This window comes from Castor canadensis, chromosome 11, assembly GCF_047511655.1.
Source record: "Castor canadensis chromosome 11, mCasCan1.hap1v2, whole genome shotgun sequence".
Classification (NCBI taxonomy): domain Eukaryota; kingdom Metazoa; phylum Chordata; class Mammalia; order Rodentia; family Castoridae; genus Castor; species Castor canadensis.
This window is the reverse complement of record NC_133396.1, coordinates 52,377,745-52,403,184: the sequence shown is the minus strand read 5'-3', so window position 1 is coordinate 52,403,184 and position 25,440 is coordinate 52,377,745. Positions and strand designations below refer to the sequence as shown.

Sequence of the window (25,440 nt, the reverse complement as noted above, 5' to 3'; positions counted from 1 at the left end):
AGATAGGGTCTCACTAACTATTTGCCTGGGCTAACTGTGAACTGTGATCCTCCAGATCTCTACCTCCTGAATAGCTAGGATTATAGGCGTAGGTCACTAATGCCCATCAAGATTCTTTAAAGAAAACAGTCAGTTTATAAGGAACAAATGCAAACTGCCAACTACAGTGTACTTTTCTGTTCTCAGAAAGAATGAAAGAAGTGCACGATTAAAGCAAGATATGTATGTGGAGAAGGGCAAAAGGGGAGTTTAAATTGCTTCAATAAGAAGTCAATTTGACCATATGCGATTATGTGTACTCTTTGACCCTATAGTTCTAGAAAATTATCCTGAGAACACAGAGAAGCCTAAAGGCCAAAGTCAGCACAGACAGAGATATCACATTTAATGCAGTTACAGCGGAAGGAGGTCGGCAGTTCTGTTGCTTTACCACTAGGGAGCAATTTCTCTAACTTCCTGGATTGTGGCTTATGAAAAATGTTAAAGATAACACAGAGTTTTGGGAGCATGTTGAGAATGAAAGCAAAGAAAGCATGGATATACACAAGATGTGGACGGATAATGTACAATAGGAACACCCTCCCAGCTCTAAAATTTGATTTTGCTTTTATCTTCAAAAAAAGAATAAAACTCACAGGAAAGAAGAATAGAAATGCATGTAAAGAAACTGAATTTTGAAAACAAAGTAAGTCTGTGAGAAAACTGTTTTTTTAACCTTTATTTATTTTAGCAGTATGTGGGTTTGAACTCATGACTTCATGATGCTAGGCAGATGCTCTACCCATTGATCCACTCTGCCAACCCTGTGAGAGAACTTTTAAATAAAAGGCTCTGAATATATTCAGGTCTCCAGATACCCTAGCCTCAGCTTCTCAGAAAGCAGTTTGCTATGGAATGTGGACCCCGGGGAGCAGAAAGGAGGAAAGCAGAGGAGGAAGGGGGCTTTATTAACTTGGCCGCAATTGTGGACACTAACTGTGTGAGCCCATGGGACTCTAAAAATTTGTACAAAAAGCATCTTAGAATGGTCTGCCTGTCCAGGAGGAGAAAGAAAATTATTTCTCTCCACAAGGTGGTATTTACTCTCCAAACTTCAGGGTTGAGCACACTTGGGCACCTGAGACTTTGGGGAATGGCAGAGAAACCCTGGGGCAGAAAGCAAGTGGTGCAGAGGACAGGGTTTGTCACACTTACCTGTCTGAGGTAGGTGGGCTGCCAGCCATGGCAGGAAGCTGGGCATCTAGAGGTAAGGATGCCAGGGACCTAAGACAGGGCAGGGCTCTGCGAGAACATTTCTGTTCTAAACTAAGCACACATCATGTACCAAACATGGAGCTAAGTTTTGGGGACAAACATGAAAGTCATGGTCTCTCCCTCAGGAAGCTTAGGGCTGAATGGGAGTGAAGGTTGGGCTCCTGCAGAATGAGAAGGGATTTGCTAGGGAAAGGTGAGAGTGGCATGGGAAGAGGTAAGGATTCCAGGTGTGGATGGCAGAGTGGCTGGTGGGCAGTCATGAAGCATACAAAGTACCTCATGGAGAGGTACTGAAGCATACAAAGTACTCTCTGTGTTTGACTGAGGATCCCTCAGGAGAAAGGTTAGTATTTTGGTAGCCATCACACTCAGCAGAGGAAGAAGTGTTGGACACTTACAAGCCCATCAAGCCACTGGGAGTGGGGATGGGTTTAGCAAACACAGTGTTAATAAGATTGGCAAATGCCCCAAACTCCCAGCCCTGCCCTAGACCTCAGAGTTCAATAAACAAGCCAGCCTCCCAGCCTGTGAGAGTTCATAAAAATAACATTTGTTTTCCTCCTGGTGGAGTATCTTCAAACTCTGACCTTTTCTACACACACTAATGACTCATCCTGGCCGGCCCTTTCTAAAGCTGGGTCAGAAGAGCCATGGAAATGCTCTGGGAAAACCTCTAGTTAGTCCCTTCAGTCACCAGGCACAGACAAGGGAAGCTCCTTTCCCTCCTCTCCTGTCTTTCCCTGGTGCCCATGGTCCCAGCCCTCCCCTGCAGAAGGAGCTCTGGGTAGAGGCAGACAATGTGGTCTCTGCAGCTGAACCTCCACTAAGGTTAGGTAATAGCTTATCTCTCTGCAAACCAAGTCCCACATTTGCACACTGCACTCTGAACTTTAATACACATGGAGGCGGCTCACACGCCCTTATTTGGTCTTGTGGCTGGTGCAGCTAGAGTTGGAAGAATGAGCAGCCCCTCCTCCACCCACCTCTGGCATATTTCTAAACTTGATTACTTCCTTTGTCATCCAAAATGGGCAAAGGTCACTAGGGCTCAGTGTAACACTAGAGCACAGCAGGCTACCTGAGGCCCAGCAGTTGGCCTCTCCCCACCATGGGCTCCATCAGGGAGGCAGGGAGCAGGGAGTGTGGCTACTGGAGCCCTTTAGAACCAGGGGAGTGCAAAGGAATTGGATATAAGATGAGGGAGGGTTGAAGATGACATTCTCTAGAAGGCAGGACCCAGCAACTTCTGGGGATATGTCTGTATTACCACAGACTAAAAGGAGCAGAAGAAAGGAAACGACCATGAGAAAAGGAAGGAGGCCAAAGAAAGGGTTTATAAAAATCAATCTACTTTCATGAAGTAACTGCTCTGATAAGGGCCTCATCCTCAAGCAACTTAGGAGCTCAGAAATAGACTAAATATCCCAGGAGAACCTTTCCACTTAAGGCTTCAAGTCCCCAAATCAAAGCATAAAATGGATCTTTCCTTTCTCATAGGATGCAACAGGGATTTGCAAATCCTGAGTGTAAGATGCACTTTGTATTGCAACAAGCCTGCAAAGTTCTTGTGAGAAATCTTTCTTCAAAACTTCCAATTTGCTGTTTAATGTGGCTACTGAAAAACAAAAGAATCTATTCACTGAACTCACTTCAAAGAGGTCACAGAGTTCTGCTTGCTCTAACCAAACCCCTAAGGGGTGGTTTAAGAAGCGGACTCCTGTATTAAAGCCTCTTTTCACCTCTCCCTACTACCCACAAAGTGTGGTGGTGAACCAGGCGCTGGTGGCTCATGCCTATAATCCTAGCTACTCAGGGGACAGAGATCAGGAGGATCGGGGTTTGAAGCCAGCCCGGGAAAATAGTTTGTGAGACTCTATCTTGAAAATACCCATCACAAAAAAGGGCTGGTGGAGTGGCTCAAGGTGTAGGCACTGATTTCAAGCCCCAGTACCACAAAAAAACAACAAAAAAAACCTGCTGTTATGTCACTACCACTCAGGAGGGTTTTGATTAACCCTAAATTTATCTAACCTATCTTGTTCCTCTTCAGGGCTAAAGGCACAAAGGCAGGAGAAACTAAGGCGTTTTGCTGTCAGTTTTTACAATGTTCTGTTCTGGACCCCCGAGAGAGGAGCCTGAAATCTCCAGTCATCATCCTAAACCTACAGTCTCCTTGGATTCCAGAAACAGTGGAGCCCTACACCCAGATCACCCCCTGAGTGGGAGCAATTACCCATGATGGAAACTGAGGCTGTCCTCCAGCAGGAGCAGTCATCTTATGGCAACTGGATTGTCTCCTCCAAAGACAAGGACTTCTCAGGAGTCCTTATAGAAACAGGACTGTGATAATGACTGACCAGACTACAGATTGACCAAGGCAGCTTAATTATGCATACCTCTCACCCCCTGCCCCAGTTCTTCCTCTATTTAAACCTGAAGCTCAAATCAGTACTCCAAAGATGGACCAAGACTCGAGCTCCATTTTCCTAGTATGATTATACTGAAAACTAAATTCCTTTCTACCATTACTTTTCTGTTTGATTTCTGGGGTGAGTGACTGGACCTAATTTATTGGAAGCCCCCAGAGTTTGGGGGCTTAGGACTCTGATAACAGTAACTTTGGCTTTGCAAGAATTCTTGGAGCTATATGAAAACAAACCAAAAAACAAAAACAAAAACAAAAAACAAACACACACACACACACACACATACACACAAAACTCTAAGGAGAAAGCTTATTTTTTATTTTGAATAGAGAAGGGGCAGTAGCTTAACCTTTTGACTGCACTCTAAGTCTTATGGTGTATGAAGATTCTGCCTTATTCTTTATTTTAAAAGAGCCAAAATTAGGGTTACCTCAGAGAAGGAGTTCATTTCTGATTTTCATAAGTACCTGAAATACCATCATAAGCCAAATACAGAAGACAAGACAGTCAGAGATCAGGGGCCCTGAATACCCCAATGGCTCAATGATAGGCACCAGGCATTCTGGTTGCTAAGCATCCACTAGAATCTCTAAGGGAGCAAGAAAAAAGTGAAGAAGCTTTAAGTGGAAATGTACCTTAACATTTAGGTTCTACTAAGTGGCTAGGCACTGTTTGAGATGGGATAAGGGATGCAATGGGCAGAAAGATCAGCAAAGCCTTCAAACCAAGACAAAAAAGAACTGTAAGAAAAAGTCAACCAAATTGTTATGGAAGGACAGAGAAAGAAAATACGAGGTCCTATGGTATGGATCAAAACTGTTTTTTGGTTTTTTTTTTTAAAAAACCTGAAACAGTTTCATGGTGCTGGACGTGTAGCTCAGTAGTAGCATGTGCAGAGCACATGTAACACCTTGGGTTCATCTCCAGCACCAAAATAAACAAACAAATAATCCAACCCAGTTTAATGGAGGAGACATATGGATTAGGATGAACAGGCCTTAGGACAAGAGGCCAGAATTCCAAGTGGAGGAGACCAGCCTTGGCTAAGGTGTTGTGTGGGGGATTTGAGAACAGGAAGTTCAGATTAGCTAGGGCAGATTAGCTAGGTACTTTATAGAGGACTGGTATACAATGAGGGTATCTGGGGAGGTTGAACAGGGGAGTGGCCAGATCAAGTATGAGTTAGGAAATTAACTTGGAAATAATCTGAGGAAAAATGGAAGTGGGAAGAGGGATAAAGTGGGGAGGAGAGTGATTTACTATTGGGAAAGTGAAGAACTGTTAGGCAACTCTAAAGTCCAGCCAAAATGTAGTGGTAGGGGAATGGAAAAGAGCAAAGAACTGGGCACTGGTGGCTCATTCCTATAATCCTAGCTACTCAGGAGGTAAAAATAAGGGGGATTATGGTTTGAGGCCAGCCTGGGCAAATAGTTTGTGAGAACCTATCTCCGAAATGCCTAACACAAAAAAGGGCTGGGGCAGGGAGTGGCTCAAGTGTTAGGTCCCTAAGTCCAAACCCTAGTGCTGCCCCCCACCCCTCAAAAAAAAACAAAAACAAAGAGCCAACAGCTGTCACTAAAGGAGATTTTACTAGATTTAGGAGCAAACTGAACAAGGAAGGAAAATGACATCAAAGATGACTGCAGTGCTAGAGCTGTAGCTCAGTGGTAGAGCACTCGCTTAGCACGTGTGAGCCCCTGGGTTCAATTCCACCCTCCTCCCACTCAAAATGTTAGAAACACTGGATCTTCTTAAAGTCAAATGTTGTCACTTAATTTAGTGACTGCTTGGCAAAACAATATGAAGAGCCAAAATAAGTCATGGAATTGGTGATTCCCAATTACAAAGAGTTCATTTGTATGGTTGAGGATCATCAAAATTAAAATAGCACATTTAAAATATTCCCCAAAAGCCAGGCATGGTATTCGTACCTGTAATCCCAGCTACTCAGGAAACTGAGGCAGGAGGTTCTCAAGTTTAAGGCTAGCTTGAGCCACATAGAGAAACTCTGTCTCAAAAGAAAAACTTAAAAAGGTTGGGAATGTAGTTTGGTGGCGAAGCACTTGCCTAGCATGTACAAGGTTCAAAATTAGTTATCCCCCCACCAAAAAAAAAAATCCTCATAAAAGAGTTGTTGTCATAGAGAAACTATCTGAGATTTCCTCAGGAATGCAAGAACTCTAGCTTAAAAACCCTTAAGTAGGGACAGGGAGGATGGATAGGTTCACAATGTGTTAAAAAATGGAAATGGGGGAGAAAGAACGGGGAAGTAGAGCAATAAACAGGATCAATGCCGGCAAGAGGATAAGTAAAAGGAGTACCAGGGAAAGGCCACTGGATTTTTCTCCCTTGAGGAACCATTAGTAGCTTCTGAAGCATTGTTAGACAATGACTGAATTATAAGATGGGTCAGTGGTTGTGAGAAAGCAGCAACAAGCAGTGCGTTCAAAGAGTTTAAAGGCCAGATGTTGTAGCTCACACCTACAATCCCAGATGTTTGGGAGGCAGAGACTGGGAGGCCTGTACAGGCAAAAAGTTAATGTGACCCCATCTTAATCAATAAGCCAGGTGTGGTGGTACAGGTCTGTGATAGAAAGCAAAAATGAAATACTAGGCAACAATATAAGACCATGCCTGAAAACAAAGGCAAAGAGGGCTAGGACATGGTTCAAGCGATACAGCATCTGCCTAGCAAGTGTGAGGCCTTCAGTTCAAACCCCAGTACTGGCAAAAAAAAGAAAAGTTTGAGAGTGAGGGACAGGCATGGTCATACTTGCCTGTAATCCCAAATAATGAGGATGCAGAGATTGAGAGGATTGATGTTTGAGGCCAGCCCAGGTAAAGTTAGCAAGACCCCATTTCAACTGACAGTAGCAACAACAACAAACCCAAACAAAATGAAAGAGAGAGAGAGAGAGAGAGAGAGGGAGGCAGTCTGGGGAAGGAGTTTTTACATCTTGGGTATTTGAAGATTGAGGCAAGGAATCATTAGGGTCAGTAGAGAACAGAGCAACCTAAGAGGGACAAAATAAAAAGAGACACTGGCTCCCTTTATTAGCTAAAAGTACAGAGCAATTTATGTTTGTAGAAGAGGGATATATAAGCAGAAAGCAAAAAACTATTAGTGTCCATTGGGTTAATTGTTTCCATTTCATTAGGTTGCTGTGAGGATTAAAGGAGGTAATATTGAAAAACAGACCAGAGTTTGGGGTGTGGCAAATGTCCAATAAAGGTTAGCTACGGGGCTTATTTTTTTGTTTTTTTAGGTATTGGGGCTTGAACTCAGGACCTTCACCTTGAGCCACTCCACTGGTCCTATTATTTTTGTGAAGGGTTTTTTGAGATAAGGTCTTACGAACTATTTGCCCGGGCTGGCTTCGAACCCTGATCCTCCTGATCTCTGCCTCCTGAGTAGCTAGGATTACAGGCCTGAGCCATTGGCGCCCAGCAGGGCTGATTTTTGGTCGGAAGATAATTCAATGCAGGGGAATGAAATAAGCCCTGGGATATGAGACCTCACAGAGGTGGTCAGTCAACAATAGATATCCTGTGTGACTAGGCTGCAAAATGTGAAGGAGAATAGGGCCAGGCCTAGATTAATCTTGCAGTATTCTGTTAAAGTGTTTGGACTACTGCTATAGACACAACAGGGAGCTTTTGAGGATTTAATCTATGTTTAAGAACGGCTTATGCTCTGGGCAAGATGGATGAGAGAAGTTTCCATGGAAATACATACAGGAGATGATGAGGGCCTGAATTAAGATGGTGGGAATAAGAAGATGAAGATAAATATGAAAAATGGTACAGAATTAGATTCTACCTGACTAGAGGGCTGACTAGAAGTAGGGGAGGAAGGTAGAGCAAGAAGGCCTGAGGCATCACCAGAGAACTGTGGGGAGGTGGTAGTGCTGGCAGCACAGATGTGAGAACAAAAACTGCTGAGAAGAGGGCTTGAAGACAGAACTTTGAAAATCTACAAAGAAAGAGTCCACAAGAGGAGGGGCCAGCAGAAGAGACTGGGATGGAGGAGTTAGAGATTGCCTGTCTGATGGACAAACACCACCTGCAGGCCAAGGGTGCTGGTGACCAGGCACGAGGAGCACAGGGCCTGAAAGGTTATGAAAGTAGCTCTGCCTGAGGAATTCTAGCAGCTAAGAGGAAGGGAGGAGAGTCCACAGTGGGTTTAATGTCTGGCCAAGAGCAACTAATGCATAGTGCCTGAAATGGGCACTCACTGCCCAGTTGACTCACTGAAGTGAGTATCAAGAGTGACTCAGAAGCTGTGATTGATGTGTCCAGGAGGTCCAAAGAATCTGTGACAGACTAAGAGGTAAACTATAAGATAAGGCTTTTAAGCTTGATGATCAGTGGATGCTGAGTAAACTGAAGTAGATTCTTACTTGAATTCAATAGCATAATAATAATCACTAACTCCTTAATAATTCAATAAAAGCTTTTGTATAACCAGTGATTTAAATTTTTTTTCTTTTCCTGTTTTCCAAATCTTCACATTGTTCAATTGCTTAATAAGATTAATATCTAAGAGCAGCAAGTCTTGAATGACAGATTTTGTTCTTCAGAAATACCTTTTGAAGTAGGCATTACGTTTTCTATTCGTGGTTGCTGGATTCATAATGGGGAACCACTTGGACAACCTGTCCAGATCCCTGCTAAGTGCAAATATCAGAACATCTGTTATTATTTGGATCTAAATGCTGCCCCTTCCCCCCTCCCCTACCCCAAAGGCCTGTGTGTTAAAGGTTTAGTCCTCAAATTGGCACTATTTAGGAGGTGGTGGAAACTTGAAGAGGCAGGGCCTAGTGAAAGGTCTTTAGATCATTGGGAGGGTCAATAACCCCCAAGCCAGTGATCCTGGAAGGATCACTGTGGGATCCTAGACTTTTTTCCTTCTTTGTCTTCCCAGACACTAAATGAGCAGTTTTGCTCCATCACACGTTCTTGCCATGATATGCTGCCTCACCACAGGCCCAAAGCAATGAGGTCAACCCATCATGGACTAAAACTTCTACAATTATGGACCAAAGTTTTCCTCTTTACAAATTGACTGTCTCAAGTCATCTGTTATAGTAATGGAAAGTGGACTGACATGTTATCTAGAAGCGGCCCATGCCACGTGAATGCTAGGACCATTAGTGGAGGAGCTTATTCACTAGCCAGGAGAACCTGGAGGCCCCACGCTCACGCAGAAGCCCTGGTCATGACTCTGACCTAACAAATGTACAATGGCTCAGTTTAGTGTTATGGCAAAAGGGAAAATGTGGGGGACCCTCAGAATACTCCCCAGGGGAAGAAGAAAGTTTTGGTGTCCAGTCTAACAAGGGTGGTGCAAAGATGAATCACTTAGTAGAAGTGACATATAAACTCATTACTAAATCCACATATCTGGGAGCCCTTCTGGACTCCTCTTCTCCTTTATCTTATGTTGTTGTTGTTTTGTTCTTAAGATTTCTTACTATGTTGCCTGGACTGGCCTTGAACTTCTGGGATCACAGGTCCTCTAGTGGCAGCCATCAAGTAGCCAGGATTATAGGTTTGCTACCACACTGGCTTCTTTTCTTTAACAGCCAGATGGTCTCTCTGTCCTCAAAATGCTACCTCTACTGTAACAGCACTAGAAACTGTCTCCTCTCCATCTACTCTGCCTCTGCTTTATTTCTGAGCTTTATCTATCACCTGATTATGCTAGGTGGTCCCCTCCCCCAAGTCCAGAGTCCCCAGCCCAAACCACCTGCCATGATATTGCAAGTCCTTTCTAAAATGCAAATCAGATCAAGTTACTATCTAGTTTAACATACATCAAGACTCCTTACAGTCAGGCACCGGTGGCTCACGCCTGTAATCCTAGTTACTCAGGAGGCAGACATCAGGAGGATCATGGTTTGAAGGCAGCCCAGGCAAATAGTTCCTCAAGACTCTATCTCGAAAAACTCTTCACAAAAATAGGGTTGATAGAGTGGCTCAAAGTGAAGGCCCTGAGTTCAAACCCTAGTACCGCAATAAAGAAAGAAAGAAAGAAAGAAAGAAAGAAAGAAAGAAAGAAAGAAAGAAAGAAAGAAAGAAAGGACTCCTTCTAGTGTTTTGTTTTGTAGTGCTAAGGACTGAACCAGGGCCTTGGGAAGCACTCTTATCCCTGGGCTACAACTCTAGTCCCTCTCCTTACAGTTTTTTAATAAAATGTTTTAATTGTGTAGCCTTAACTAAACACAGGATCTGGTATGACCTGGCACCCCCCCTAGTTCCCTCACTTTACCTTCTATCATATTCCCTCAGGCTAGAAGAACATACTCTGTGTGGAACACAACTGGCTTCTTTCTACTCATCTATAAGACTCAGATAACCTGTCTCTGCTGTCTCTCCTCACTCCTTGGTCTGAGTCTACAGCACCCTTTGAGTGCTGGCCTTTGGAACAGTTCTTTGGCACTGTCCTCATGTCATTAGTTGATTTGTTGGTTTTAACAAGGCTGTAAGCCCCTTGAGGGCAACTCTTAGGAGCTGATATTAAGATATAAGCTCTAAAAATGAGGACTAAATGAACGAACAAGTTTCAAGGATTAAAAAGAATCAAATTGAAACCCAAGTGCCTCTCATATCCTCTCAGGATCCCATTTCTCTGACTCCCATGTGCACCTGGCTCCATGGTACACTTACCAGTGTAAGCATTGTGTAAAGAGCCCAATCACAAGCACAGAATGTGCATCAAACAATGAGAACATAGCTTTAGGAAGAGTACAGAAAATGAGAAAAGGATTTGAGGTAAAGCCTTTGGCATTTATGGCTTAAGTAGATGAAGTACAGCAGCTAAGTTTGATTGAAGTCATCAGGAAGGTACAGAAGGAGGAGGAGAGTAAGGGCTACATTCTGTTCCAGAAGCCAAGAGAAGTTTTCAGATATGAGGCAGTGGTCAACATCAATGAGAGCAGCTGAGTGGCAAGGCTAGGACTGAAAAGTGCCCCACTGATTTGACAATCAGGAAGTGACCAGAGACCCTGGCAAAGAGGAGCATCAATAGCAGAGGGAGGAGGGAGGATGGTGAGCCGGGTTCTACTGTACTGGGAAATGAGCAAGAGATGGGGAAAAGGAGACAGGGGTACAGACAATATGGTTTGTAAAGGGACAGAGACCGAGAGAGAGAGAGAGAGAGAGAGAGAGAGAGAGAGAGAGAGAAAGAGAGAGAGAGAAATAGGACAATAATGCAAAAATGGGATGAGGAAGCATTAAGGGGGAGGTTTCTTTTTCTTTTTTTTAAGGCAGGGTCTCACTATGTAGCCCCCTGGTGTGCTAGGATTATATATGTGTACCACTATGCCCATGTTTTTGTTTGTTTGTGTTTAATGATGAGAAAACCTTGAATACACAAATAGGGAAAAAACCTGAAACAATGAAATAAGAACAAATCAGGCAAGTGAAAATTTCCAGTAAGGCATGCTATGGGCATAAAAAACTATGTGGCAAAGGGCAGGATTACTGATGAAATATCAGTAACAAGGCTGTAACCAACAGATGTCCAGGTGTGGTCTTGGCAGCTAGTTCTAGGAATTGAATTATTGGTAACTATTCCTTCTGAATTCTGGGGATTTATTTCACAGGTAAAACAATTTGATACTTACAACCTGTTTCAGGCTAAGGATAAAAGACAGGTGAGACAAGCAAGATCAGAGTAGAAAGTAGTGAAACTAGCTTTCAAAAATGAGATGGTTATGGGGTTAGGGATACCAATATTGGATGCTAGTTAAAATCTGAATTTCAGATAAATCATGAATAATTTTTAGTATAATTATGTCTAACAAAAATTTTGGACATATAGCATTAAAAAAGAATTGTTGATCTGAAATTCAAATTTGATTGCACAGCTTATATTTATCTTCAAACTTGTTTAAGGTCCATACCTTTTTCAGGGCAATTATTCTGTTTGTTGATTCATAGTGCTCATTATGAAAAAGACCTTAGAGATAATCTCTAACACAACACTCTTATGAACAGAGGGGACAATCAGAGCATGGATATGCCTGTCTGCTGTCACACAAGGGGAGTGGGGCAGATCCTACAGCACTGCTACTACAGAAGAGTATTTCCCAAGTCTATTTTTGAGTCTAGCTTCTGGAGACATAATGAAATTCTCTGAGATACATATCGAATTTATTGTATTTCATTTATGTTTTGGTGGTGCTAGGGATTGAACTCAGGGCCTGTGCATGCCTGGCAAGTGCTCTACCACTGGGCTCAAATTAATTTTTTTTTTTTTTTATGGTACTGGGGTTTGAACTCAAGGCTTCATACTTGTTAGGCAGGGGCTCTACCACATGAGCCACTCTGCCAGCTCTCAAATTAACTTTAATAGACTTTATTTAAAAGAGGAATAAGGGAGATAGAGGTATAGTTCAGAGGTAGAGCACATGCTAACATGCACAAGGTCTTGAGTCCAATTCCTAGCACCAACAAATAAATAAAAAAGAGGAATAACAATATACATTCTATGACTTCTTTAGGATATATTGAGGAATTCCTTCCTTTCTCTCTCTCTCTTTTCTTTTTGGGGTGCTTGGGATTGAACTCAGGGCCTCACACATTCGGAACATGCTGTATTACATCCTCAGTCACATAGGAACTCCTGAGGAAAAAGGTGCATTGTTAAATTAAGCAACCTACCCCAATTATAAAACAGTTGAGAAATAATAGTTTGCACTGGAAATAAGTCCAAAGGAGAAGTAACATCTACTTAAGTTTATGTGGATAACAAGTAGTATCCTTGTAGGCAGGAGGCTGATAATCATCTAGCAAAAAAAAAAAAAACTACTGAAGCCCAGTGCTGGTGGCTCAGGTCTGTAAATCCTAGCTACTCAGCAGGCAGATATTAGGAGGGTCAAGGTCAGAGGCCAGCCTGGGAAAAACCTGAGATCCTATCTCAAAAATATCCAACACAAAAAAAGGCTGGCAGAGTGGCTCAAGTGGCAGAATACCTGCCTAGCAAGTACGAAGCCCTGAGTTCAAATCCCAGTATCAAAAAACTCAAAACAATTAAATTAAAAAAACCTGAATAAACTCTTCTTAGTTGGGTTTAATACTTTGAATTTAATACGTTTAAACTAATTGTGGGATCACAGAGGATCAGTTCAGGAAATCACTTGCAAAATAGGAACATGGGCCAATTACTAAAAACTAGAGTAGGGATTAAATATGCTGTAGTGGGAAGATGGAGAATGATAGCAAGGCTGGCATCTCATTAGACTGCTAAAAGTATAAATTAGTGCCAAGGAAAACTCTGTTAGGACATAGATCCAGCTCTGTAATTCTGTACAGACTGATGAATGAAATGCAAGATTATGAAAATAATCTTGGTTGAATACTTAGGAGATGTAATGATTCATTCTTTAAAAAAAAAAATCCTTGGTTTACTCAACCAGATAGCTCACATGCATGGACAAGTGCTAAGTGCTTCAGCACTGCCTAGAACATCACTCCTTTTCCCCAGAGCTCACTCATATCAGACCTCAGCTCCCTATATCCTATCTCCTGGTTCTGATCCTCCAGGTTATCCTGACTCCTTTGAGTGCAGGACACTTAGATCCCTGCACTTTTCTGTCTCTGTCAGTGCCTCTGATCCTGGCAAGTTGTATAGTCCCTGCCCTGACCTCTGCTCCTGAAAGAGCTCATTGCAGCCTCACCTGGAGGCTCAGGGATTGAAAGTGTTAATAAGTTAACTTATTGCAGTTACACTCTACAGACACTGCTTTGGGTGGTTTAACAAAGTAATGAGAGACATTTGGATTCTCTATCAGCTAAGGTCAATGAAAAATGTGTCTCTATGCCTTGTCTTATAGATGCAAGGCTTTCCTCTAAAAAATAGTGAGTTCCAGTGTCATAAGGAAGACACTGGATTAGAGGGTGAGAAGGAGAAAAGGATCACAAAGAGTAAATTTGCAGTACAGCTTTGTGCAAAATAGAAGAACTTCATTCTTACGGTTAGCAGGGAAAGCTGAGATGGGGATAAGGAGTCAAGGGAGACCCCTCCAAGAAACAAGAACTATGAGTTGCTTCCGTGGTCTTGTAAGAAGTAACTGAGATCAGAGGTAAGGCTGTATTATCTTGCACCTGGGATAAGGGGATGGCCTACTTTGGGGTACATATAGAGGTTTCCCCCAAGAATTCCAAGTGACTAGAGATTCCTAGAGGAAGGACTCACCCCACAGTCACTTCTTGGAGAATCTACCTTTGCCTTCTTATCAAGAAGCTGGTTCCCATGCCTGTTCTTCTAAGCAAAGACCAAATACGTAATTCTACCCTCCCAGGTCACCTGACCCATGGTCTGCTCTACTTTTCTTTTCCAGGAATTTGGAATTGCAATTCAGAGACTCTAGCCCAGAGATTTTCATGCTTTGGCATCATTTGGGGAGTTTGTTAAAAAACAAAAAACAAAAAACCAGATTCCTCTTTTCTTTTTTTTTTTTTTTGGCAGTATTGGGGTTTGAACTCGGCATGCTTGCTAAGCAGCACTCTACCACTTAAGCCACTCCTCCAATCCTTTTTTGTGTTGAGTATTTTAATTTTTTGGTTGTACTGGGGTTTGAACTCAGGACCCCACACTTGCAAGGCAGGCACTCTACCACTTAAGTCACTCTACCAGCCTTGTTTTGTGCTGAGTATTTTCAAGATAGGGTTTCAAGAACTATTTGCCTGTTGCTGGCTTCAAACCATGATCCTCCTGATCTCTGCCTCCCAGTAGCTAGGATTATAGGGGTGAGCCACAGGTGCCTCAGCTAAAAGCAGATTCTTAATCCCCTACCCAATTAGATTCAAGATTGCAATGGAGTCTAGGAACTTGTAACTAGCCCAGGTAACTCTATTTCACCTAGTCTGCAGATCAATACCTGTATTTTTTTATAAAATACTGCTCCAGTAAGTCTGATTGGATGGACAGTGGCCATGGAAAGCCAGACTAGAGGCTGTATGTGCAGTACAAAGCAGAGATGAGAAACTCCATGGCTCTAGGTATACCTTGGATAAATTATTTAACCTCTCTCTGACTTAGTTTTCTTATCTGTAAAATGGAAGTAGTAACAGTATCTACTCATAGAATTGAGAACTAAATAAGTTAGGGCTGGGAATGTGACTCAGGTGGTAGAGTGCCTAAGTTCAAAAAAGAGAGAATTAAACAAGTTAATAAATTTACAGCATGTAGACTAGCATTAGATAGAGAATAAGGACCTAATATTATTATTAGGCCAGCTGATATTATTATTATGAGGTTGTTGACAGGTTTCATGCAAGAGGAAAAGGAAATACCAACAGGAAGGAGATGGCTCAGAAGAGCAAATACTCATTTTAACCACTGTTTTGCACTATGTTTATACTATTCCTCCCACCCCCACCAATGTTCATACCATGCAGCTTGGGGCCTCTGATACTTCAGGTTTTCTATCTATAATGTTCTTCTGCTTCTTTACCAGCCTACCTTGTACCCATTCAGATGACAGCTCACATCATGTAGGACAGCCATCATCTTTAGAAACTTTCTTTAAGGCTCAGGTTAGGTGGAATATGTCTTTTGAGATCTTTCTTTGTACTTTTTCTTGTGCTTTAGCTCTACTAATGCTGAATCTTTTTCTTTTTATTGGACTGAGATTTGAACTCATGGCTTTGTGCTACTACTGGAGGTACACCTCCAGCCCATTTTGCTCTGGTTCTTTTGGAATGGGGGTCTCATGAACTATTTGGCTGGGCTAGCCACGAACTGTGATCCTCCTAATTTCAGCCCCCCAGTAGCTGTGATAATATGTGTGAGCTACTAGAGTTTAGCTCCTTGAGAGGTGAGTTTGTTCTGCTCCCCACCTAGCACAACACAGAGCTGAGCAGAACAGGACAGTCCGAGACACCTTCTTTACTACTAATCTTGTACACACATTCTGGTGCTCCAAGTTACATCTGAGATGTTTCTCAGTGAAGGCACTGATTCTAAACTTGGGGTCAAAGAAAGACTAATTGTCAAATTAGGAATCAAAAATTCAGGTTAAGGGCAAAGAACTGCAATATGACTAGTTCAAAAAATATTTCAAAGGAATTTCTGGGTACTATTTGAAGAATTCAGAGATCAGGGAGATTAATGAACTTGGTTTCCACCTAAAAATAAAAAGGAAAGGACTAATGTTTATTGAGCATCTATACTTGTCACTTACTATTCTAGGCACTTAACATTCTTGCTTCAGTTAATAAGAGGTCTACAATGTGAATCATGCAGAACAGAATTGAGAATATTCTAAAAAAAGATATAACAGCCAGACTAACTGAACTATCTGGAGTCTCTTTATCTTGGAGTACTTTCCAAATATGGCCACTACTTCTCTTCAGGATGAGAAGAGTCCTCTCTGGTAAAAGACGAAGTTCCCACTTCTCATGGTGAGTACTGAGGAGCTGCCCAGGGCTGACACTACGCCCACTCTTCTAGAGTCTGTAAGGCTCTTCAGGATCTGTGGGTAAATCCTAGGGTCCTAAGCCCAGAGAATCTCATTTACTTGCTGGCCTATTAAGCCCCAGTTGTTTCTAGGAAAGTTTCCGTTACTTGTGATCCTATTTAGCTTGTGGGGACAGTCTTTTTTTTTTTATTATTATTGTCTTATTATTCATATGTGCATACAATGCTTGGGTCATTTCTCCCCCCTGCCCCCACTCCCTCCCAATGGGGACAGTTTTGAACACCTGTAGAGTCATCACTGAAACTCCTGAGGCTCCAGTCCTAAATCACCTGTCTAAATCAGCTCATGACAGAACTTGCTCACTACTGGCCCTTTTGCATCAACCTAGGTCCACTTATGAAGGTGACCTAATTTGCACCCCTAAGGTAGCTCTTAGTTACAGCATAACCTCAAGTGTTACTCTTGCGGCAACACTGGTCCTTTTTTTCCTGGGGGTGTTCTCAAAAATTCCCTTTCTGTTACCTATAATGACTTCTCTCACACAAGAAAGAATGAAAAATGCCACTATTCTGTAGACAACTGATTCTTTGAAGGACTATCTCAGAAGCACTATATAAATTGCCCTGAAACATTATAAAACTAAGCCTGCCCATTCAAGTGGTCATGTGAAAATGACTACACATCTTTTCAATAATATTGGGGTAGGCTTGGGATCACTGGTTTGATTTAAAATAGAGGTTATATACTATACACAAAACTCCTTGGGGGGACATTTCAGGTGAGGCATCTCAGAGACAAGCAGCTACCTGATAGAGCAGCTGACTATCTAGGGTATTAAGACGGTATGGGCAGACAAATGAAGACTGGGTTCCAGTATCAGCCTCCAAATGAATGTCCTAGGAGCAGAAGCCTAGGGTACCACAGGTAATAATTATAATTTTTCCAGGTTTTTAAAATAACTTTTATGGTTTTTTTTTAAGTTAACATGTGCATTACAGGAAACAAACACATAAGAAGCAAAGAACAAAGTCATCCATAGCCATAAGCAGTTCAGCTGGAATGTCCTATATCCTGTATGTATACACAATGATCCATTTCAGAGACTGTATGGTAAGTGTCATGCCTTTCCACACATTTGAACACTCACCCACTGATTGTAATTGAACTGTTTTACTTTCTGTATAATTCCAGGGTGAATAGCAGGGGGCAATTTATTTATTTCACAATGGTTAAAGATTCTTCTGGAAGGCTGATCACTTTTATTAATGCTCCTAATAAATGATGACATAGGTATTTCATGTAATCGTATAACTTGCATTTGTATATAAATATACATTTAGAAAATATGCAAGTATGGAAAATAACACATGAAATAGTTAACAGAGGATCTTTTTGAGGAGTGAAATGGATGGCAGCAGAATAGTGGGAGACATTTCATATACATATATTTTTTTTGCAGTACTGGGGTGTGGTAGGCAGGCACTCTACACTCACCTCTCCAGCCCTTTTTTTCACTAGATCTATTTATGTACTGTCTGTTTTTCAATGAACATGCGTTAATATTATTTTTTTGGTGGTACTGGGGTTTGAACTTAGGGCCTCTCGCTTGCTAGGCAGGCACTCTGCCACTTGAACCACTCTATCAGCTCGCATTACTATAATTTTTAAAGTAATTTTCATTTAAACTTAATTCACATACTATACAATCTACCCATTTAAAGTAGTCCTAGAGGCAGATTGTGGTTTGAAGCCAGCCTGAGCTACAAGTTCAACAGACCCATCTCAACCAATAAAAGCTAGGTACACAGGAAGTGTAAATGGGAGGTTAGTGATCCAGCCTGGTGAGGGCATAAATGCAAAGCCCCATCTCAAAAATAACCAAAGTAAAAAGGGCTGGGGGTGTAGCTCGAGTGGTAGAGCACCTGCCTAGCAAACACAAGGCCCCGAGTTCAAACCCCCGTAATGCTGAAAAATAAATTATTATGATTTGCATTCTCTTAATGACTAGTGATGACAAAAATCTTTTTATTTTCTTGTGGACCATTTATATATCTTCTTTAGAGAAACATCTACTCAAGCTCTTAGCTCATGCTATTTTTTTCTCCCTTTTTGCAGTACTTGGCATTAGACTCAGGGCCTTTGGCTGGGGGCATGGCTCAAGTGGTAGAGAGCCTGCCTAACAAGTACCAAGCCCTGAGTTCAAATACAGGTACCACCACCACCAAAATAGAAAAGAAAAAGAAAAAATTCAAAACCCAGAGCCTCATGTATATCAGGCAAGCTCTCAACCACTGAGTTATACCACCTGCCCTCTTTGCTCATTTTTCAGTTGGATTGTTTATCTTTTTATTGTTGAGTTATTATGAGTTCTTTATATATTTAAGATATCAGTCCCATATCAGATACATGATTTATAGATGTTTTCTTCCATTCTGTGAATTGTCTTTCCTTTTTATCTTTTTTTGGCAGCATTGGGTTTGAACTCAAGACCTTGAGCTTGCTAGGCAAGTGCTCTTACCACTTAAGCAACTCCATCAGCCCTTTTCTGTGATGGGTTTTTTTTGAGATAGGGTCGCCTGAACTGTTTGCCCAGGGCTGGCTTCAAACTGTGATCCTCCTGATCTCTGCTGCCTGAGGAGCTAGGATTACAGGTGTGAACCACCAGCATCTAGCTGTCTTTTCAGTTTTTGATGGTGTCCTTGATGTAGTTTTTAATTTTGATGATTTTTAATTTTGATGAAGTCCAGTTTATCTATTTTTTGTTTTGTTGATTATGCTTTTGGCTTCATATCCAAGAAATTTCATCAAACCTAAGGTCAAGAAGATCTGTTCTTACGGTTGGTCTCAAACCCCTAGGCTCAAGTGATCCTTCTGCCTCAGCCTCTCAAGTAGCTGGGAGTAAAAGTGCACACCACAGTGCCTACCTAGGTCTTTTTTTTTTTTAATTTTTATTTTATTCATATGTGCATACAATGTTTGGGTCATTTCTCCCTCCTTCCCCTCCCTGCCCCTTACCTCTCGCTACCTGGCAGAAACTATTTTGCCTTTATCTCTAATTTTGTTGAAGAGAGAGTATAAGCAATAATAGGAAGGAACAAGGGTTTTTGCTAGTTGAGATAAGGATAGCTATACAGGGAGTTGACTCTCATTGATTTCCTGTGCATGTGTGTTATCTTCTAGGTTAATTCTTCTTAAACTAACCTTTTCTCTATTTCCTGGTCCCCCTCTCCTATTGGCCTCAGTTGCTTTTAAGGTATCTGCTTTAGTTCCTTTGCATTGAGGACATCAAATACTATCTAGTTTTTTGGGTGTCTTACCTATCCTCGTACCTCCCTTGTGTGCTCTCGCTTTATCATGTGATCAAAGTCCAATCCCCTTGTTGTGTTTGCCCTTGATCTAATGTCCGCATATGAGGCAGAACATACGATTTTTGGTCTTTTGGGCCAGGCTAACCTCACTCAGAATGATGTTCTCCAATTCCATCCATTTATCAGCCAGTGATAACATTTCATTCTTCTTCATGGTTGCATAAAATTCCATTGTGTATAAATACCACATTTTCTTAATCCATTTGTCAGTAGTGGGGCATCTTGGCTGTTTCCATAACTTGGCTATTGTGAATAGTGCTGCAATAAACATGGGTGTGCAGGTGCCTCTGGAGTAAACTACCTAGGTCTTTTAAAGATAATTTTTGTGTGTGGTGAAAGGAGGGATCCAACTTCATTCTTTTGCATGTGGCTATTTAGTTGTTCTAACATAATTTGTTAAAAAGATGACCCTCCGTTGAGCTGTCTTGGTACCTATTATTGAAAATTAGCTAAGAAAATCAATAGGTTACATGCTAGAGTAGCATGTATTAATAAAAGAAAAGAGAAAAAAGCAAAAGGAGAAAAAAAAAAAAAGAACAAAACCCATCAATCCTCTACCATAGAAACTAGTGGGTTAAGCTGTCTCAGCCTTGAAGAACTAGGTCTACCTAACCAAGACAGTTTTACCAAATAGATGTAGCAACACATTGTCTTAAGTTGCAACACACACAGGCAGTTGCAAATTTTCTTACCCCAAGGGCCCTTGAACATCCTACAAATGACTAAAAAGTATTTCTTGGGATTTGGCGTGGTGGGGGAATAATTTGAAAAAAAAAACAAAAACAACTCAATAACTTTTCTTCTGGATAGTAAAACTGTCTATATTTATTTGTTGCAGTTTAGACAGTTACTTGCCTCATATGTAAAGTTTTTGATCTCCAGTACAATTTTTGTAGAGGTAAGAGTTAGTTGGCTAAACTAATTTTAGTTTAAAAAAAAAAAAAGGTTAAATCTGAGCTTCTCTTATATCCCTACACAGTATTCTGATGAGAGGGCTCCAGCTTGTCACAATGGAGATATTCTAATGTGGATATGTCATTAAACATACAGAGCTTGGTAAATGGAAAGTGCTTTGAATTACCAGACATCTTGCAGAGCACAGGACATGAACTTCCATTTACAGAAGAATAGCCACACCTAAATCTGTCCTGTTCCGATCCTGAAGAATAGTGTCAGGAGGTATAGGTAAAGATTACCATCTGACCTCATTTTACATGTAAGAAAAAAGAAGGGCTGGGAGTGTACTCAGTGGTAGAGTGCTTGCCTAGCAAGTGCAAGGCTATAGGTTTGATCCCTAGTACCACTGCCCCCCCCCAAAAAAAACCCAACAACCCCCCCGCCCCGCCCCGCCCTGCCGCCCATACAGGGGAAATGATTTGGCAAATGAGACACAGCTGGTTTATGCCAGAGCCAAAAACTGGATCCCACAATCATGACTCATGGACAAGCATTTGTTCTATCACACTGTATGTTCCTTTCTTTGGTCTCACATTTATCCTCCTTTCAAATGCCTGTAGTAATCTGTCTAAAATGAAAATTGTACTGTTGGCGATAGTTTCACTTCACTCTTTTCCCTCAAACTCCATTGAAAACAATAACAAAAGAAGTAAAAGTTGGAGCTGGCAGAGTGGCTCAACTGATAGAGCACCTGCACAAGCACAAGGCCCTGAGTTCAATTCCAGTATGCTCCCCCAACCAAAAAAAAAGACAACTTCCATAACAAAAACCTTACAAATTGTTTAAAGGAAAAAAAGAAGTAAAAATTGTTTCAACAAAGCAGGAAAACCACTTCTGAAAACCACAAATCATGAGACAGACAGACCTAACACTGTGAAATCTACTAAGAAAGAAGGGGTACACAGTCATCCAGCATGTACTGTACCTTGGACTTTTAAGAAGATATGGAAGACCCACAAAAGTGAGTCTCACCATCCTCAGAGGCATCCAGTGATCTTTATTTAATGCTACAAGATCTAGAAACAATAAATGGTCTAAGAGAAATGTACTTTGAAGGAAAATCATGTCAACAAGCTATTTCTAGTGCACCTTTGCCTCAGAAGAGTACCAAGAGATGAACAAAAGAATACACCAAAAGTGTAAGTGCCTCCACAGCAAAGCAAAGAGAAGATCTGATGAGTTAGTGTTGAAGACAAAATCCAGTAGAAGCATTAGATGGCCCTAGCTTGGTACCCAGACCCTCTTTTGTCCTTCAAAACTATTCTTTAGCAGGTAGATGGCCCATTCAAACATGAGAAAAATTCCCAAAACAACCAACCAACAGAGGAAATCTATGTATGACAAATTCAAAACTAAAAGAAGGAAGGAAGGAAGAAAGGAAGGAAAAATACTACCAAAGAGAAGATGGAAAATCTAATAACCTCAAAATATCTTTCCAAGTCTCAAAGAATTACAGGGGAAGTACCTTGAAGAGTTTTAAGGGTTCCAAGAACAAAGCTAATGGAGCAGAAAAATAAAACAGACCAAAGGTTTTACCATGTCCTAGGAAAAAACTAATTTAGAACAATCAACACCAAAATGTAACTGGGACTAGTGGGCCATAGTTCAGTGGTAGAGTGATTGCTTAGCATTCATGAGGCCCTGGGTTCTACTCCTAGTACCAAACAAAACAAAACAAAACATACAAATAACAAAAAAAGCATAACATAGTGAAGTTAAAGTAGCCAGGCGTCTGTGGCTCATGCTTGTAATACTTGCTACTCAGGAGGTAGAGATCAGGAGGACCAAGGTTTAAAGCCAGCCCAGGCCAATAGTGTACGAGAGAGACCCTATCTTGAAATAACCGATCACAAAAAAGGTCTGGTGAAGTGGCTCAAGGTGTAGGCTCTGAATTCAAACCCCAGTACTGCAAATAAATAAACAAATAAACAAATAAATAAAAATAACTTGGTATTCAGGCAGAGAAAATATTCCAAAAGAGAGAAAAATCATGTTGGTACCAAATATCTACTTAAACATTTATGAAAGGAAGTAGAGTTGTTCCTCACCAGGGGATAGGTACCAGGACTCTTTTGGATACAAAAATCCAGGTATGCTCAAGTCCCTTGTATAAAATGGCATAGTATTCGTAGAAGCAAGCCACATCTTCTCATATATTTTAAATTGTCTCGAGGTTACTTATGCTAGCTAAGAAAGTATAAATGCTATTTAAATAGTTATTACATTGTGCCACTTAGGGAATGAGAAAAAAAGGTCTGACCAGGTTGGTGGTTCATATTTGTAATCTTAGTTCTGGGAAGGCCAAGGCAGGAGGATGTCAAGGTTGGGGCTGGCCTTGGCTACATAGTGAGTTTGAGGCCAGCCTGAGATACATAGTGAGACCCTGTCTCCAAAAACAAACAAACAAAGTCTGTACCTGTTCAGAAGAAAAGATGGAATTAAAAAATATTTTTGATCTGTGTTTGGTTGAATCTGCAGATGTATAAATCTGTGGCCACAGAGGACTGACTGCGTAACACAATTTTGTAGCTGCCTAAGATGTCCTTTAGTATAAAGATGACAAATAGATATTCTTAAATACATAAAAATATAGCATATATGTGCTACTTTTAAAAAATGTATTGGTCTTACGCATGCTAACTAAATGTTCTACTGTTAATCTACTCTCTTAGCTCAACAATTCCAATTTTATAGATGGGGAGGATCTTGCTATATTTATAGCAAGGTGAGTGAAGTTAAGTAAATGACTCATCTGTAAGTGCACAGTTGAAAGTTGAATCTGAGCAGTATGTCTTTGACTTTTTGTTGCATACTTCATGCCTAACCAATGCACAGAGCTGCTTTGATAATGCACAAAATGTGTCTGTTGGAATTGTCCTCAGATGTTTGTTTATACTCCCACAAAGAAAACTGAGAAATTTTCAGGAGCAACAGATTTCCAGGCAGTAACAGACTAGACTGTGCAGAAAGGGGACTGTAAGTTAGTGAGGTGGGTACTGGCTCTATCTTAGAAGTATTTGGTTTTGTTTTTCTCCCCCACGATGGGAGTGGGACCCCAGCCCAGTTATGCTTGATGCTTAGTAAAAGATATACCATCATATAACTGCATGACTGGCACAGATTCTATATAGCTATCTACTAAAATGTCTATTTTCTGAATTTATGTTTTCTGTCTCATTATTATCTTTAATTATCATAGCAACAGCAAAAGGTAGATACTATTGCCTCTGTATTGAAAAGCAGCTAAAGTTTGGAGTAATGAAGGGCTTTATCTTGTTCAAGGCCATTCAGTTTGTCAACCACAGATTAAGGTCCCCAAAACATTTTCTGTCACGCTCTTCTGCTCACATAATGTCTTCACTCATGTCCTGTGACTACCTAGAAGTGCGAAGTCCTGAGTTCAAACCCCATCAAAACAAACAAAACAAAAAACAAACAACAAAAACTAACATTAAGTATTAGCTTATTTATTTCCCCTTCAAACAGCCCATTTCCAAGGTCTAGCTAGTTTATCCTCATTTAAATTCCTCAAACTTAGTTTTGCTACTAAAATATTTCCTTATGTCTTCAAATTGATAATACCTTTTTCACTAAAATTAAACCAGAATATTTTCTCTTTAGCTCAGAACACTATTGGAGAATCATAGTTTCTGAAAATAATGTGTCTTTGACCTTGACAAAGTAAATAATAATATTATGGGGATCTGGAGAGGAAGGTTTCTGGGAATAAGTCCAGGTATGCTCATTTCCTCCAGGCAGTCAGTAAAAGCAGGTAACTTGGAACACATATCAACAACAATAACACCTCACTAACTGCACTCCCAAAACATTTCATTTTGTTTTCTTCTTACTTTGACAGATTTTGTAGGAATTAATTCATCATCATCAGATTAGATGGAAACACTCACCTGAAGTTTAGTTCAAGTTTCAAGTTCAAGTAACATTTGATTTGCTCTATTAAAACTATAGCACCTATGGAATAATTTCTACTTTTTCTAAAGGTATAATAAAGAATTCACACATTTTTCTATCTGCAGATATACACAGAAAGGTTAGCACTGAGTATTGGCAAGAGTTATCTCCAAGGGAGAGGATTTGGATGTTTTTCATTTTCCTTTTGGTTTATATATATGTATAATTAAAAATTAATTATCAAAATACCTATGAGTTATGTGTGTGGGTACACATCTGTAATCCCATAATCCCAGCTACTCAGGCAGCTGAAGGGCTGGAGGCATGGCTCAAGTGGTAGAGTGCTTGTCTTGCAAGCTCAAAGTCCTGAGCTGAAATCTTAGTCCTCCAAGGGAAAAAAAAAAAAAAAGCTGAGGAGAGAGGATTTTGAGATCTTATCCTAAAATAAAGTGAAAAAGGGGTGGAGATGTTAGCTGAGTGGTGGAGGACTTGCCTAGTATGTGGGAAACTCTGGGTTCAATCCCCAACACTGGGTGGGAAAAAAAAAGTATAAAAATCTGATTTTTTATTCAATGTTTCTTCATTTTTATTTCTATTTCCTTTCTTTTTCCTTTTTGAGACAGTCCTACCATGAACTTAGAATATAAAGCCCAGGCTGACCTCAAACATGTCATCCTTCCACCTTAGCCTTCCAAGTGCTAGGATTACAGATGTGTGCCACCACACCTGGTGCTGCTGTCTCTTCATTTTTAAAAAATCAAGCATAAAGGCTGAAAAAAGATACATCTGATAATAATATAAAACAAATCTAACAAAACTTTTGCTTTACAGCTAGTGCATGCTCATCAAACCTATGGAAAATACAGAAAAGTATAAAGTATATACTCTTTTTCAAAACTCAATATTATATTATGAACAACTTCCAGGGTTTTAAATATGTATACAAAACTCTAGATTATGCTTTAATGTGCTATTCAATTAACAGTCTACTGCTAGACATTTAGGTTACTAGCAACTTTTTACTATTATTTATGCTATGATGAATGTCAAAATATACAAAGTCACCTCAAATCCTGTTTTTGTGATATTTACAAG

At 40.7% G+C, this 25,440-nt stretch overlaps 2 protein-coding genes across 21 annotated transcripts in view; one reads left to right on the top strand and one right to left on the bottom strand.

Annotated features, from left to right (window-relative positions):
* Positions 1-8,143, top strand: part of Cenpv (centromere protein V) — a 61,929-nt gene extending 53,786 nt beyond the window's left edge. Inside the window, exon 4 of the mRNA XM_074046769.1 lies at positions 3,305-8,143. Coding sequence (XP_073902870.1) covers positions 3,305-3,393 — 89 coding nt within the window. The 3' untranslated portion in view covers positions 3,394-8,143. The remainder of the gene's footprint in view (positions 1-3,304) is intronic.
* Pigl (phosphatidylinositol glycan anchor biosynthesis class L) overlaps positions 1-25,440 on the bottom strand; it is a 95,460-nt gene that overhangs the window by 46,284 nt on the left and 23,736 nt on the right. The window lies entirely within an intron of this gene.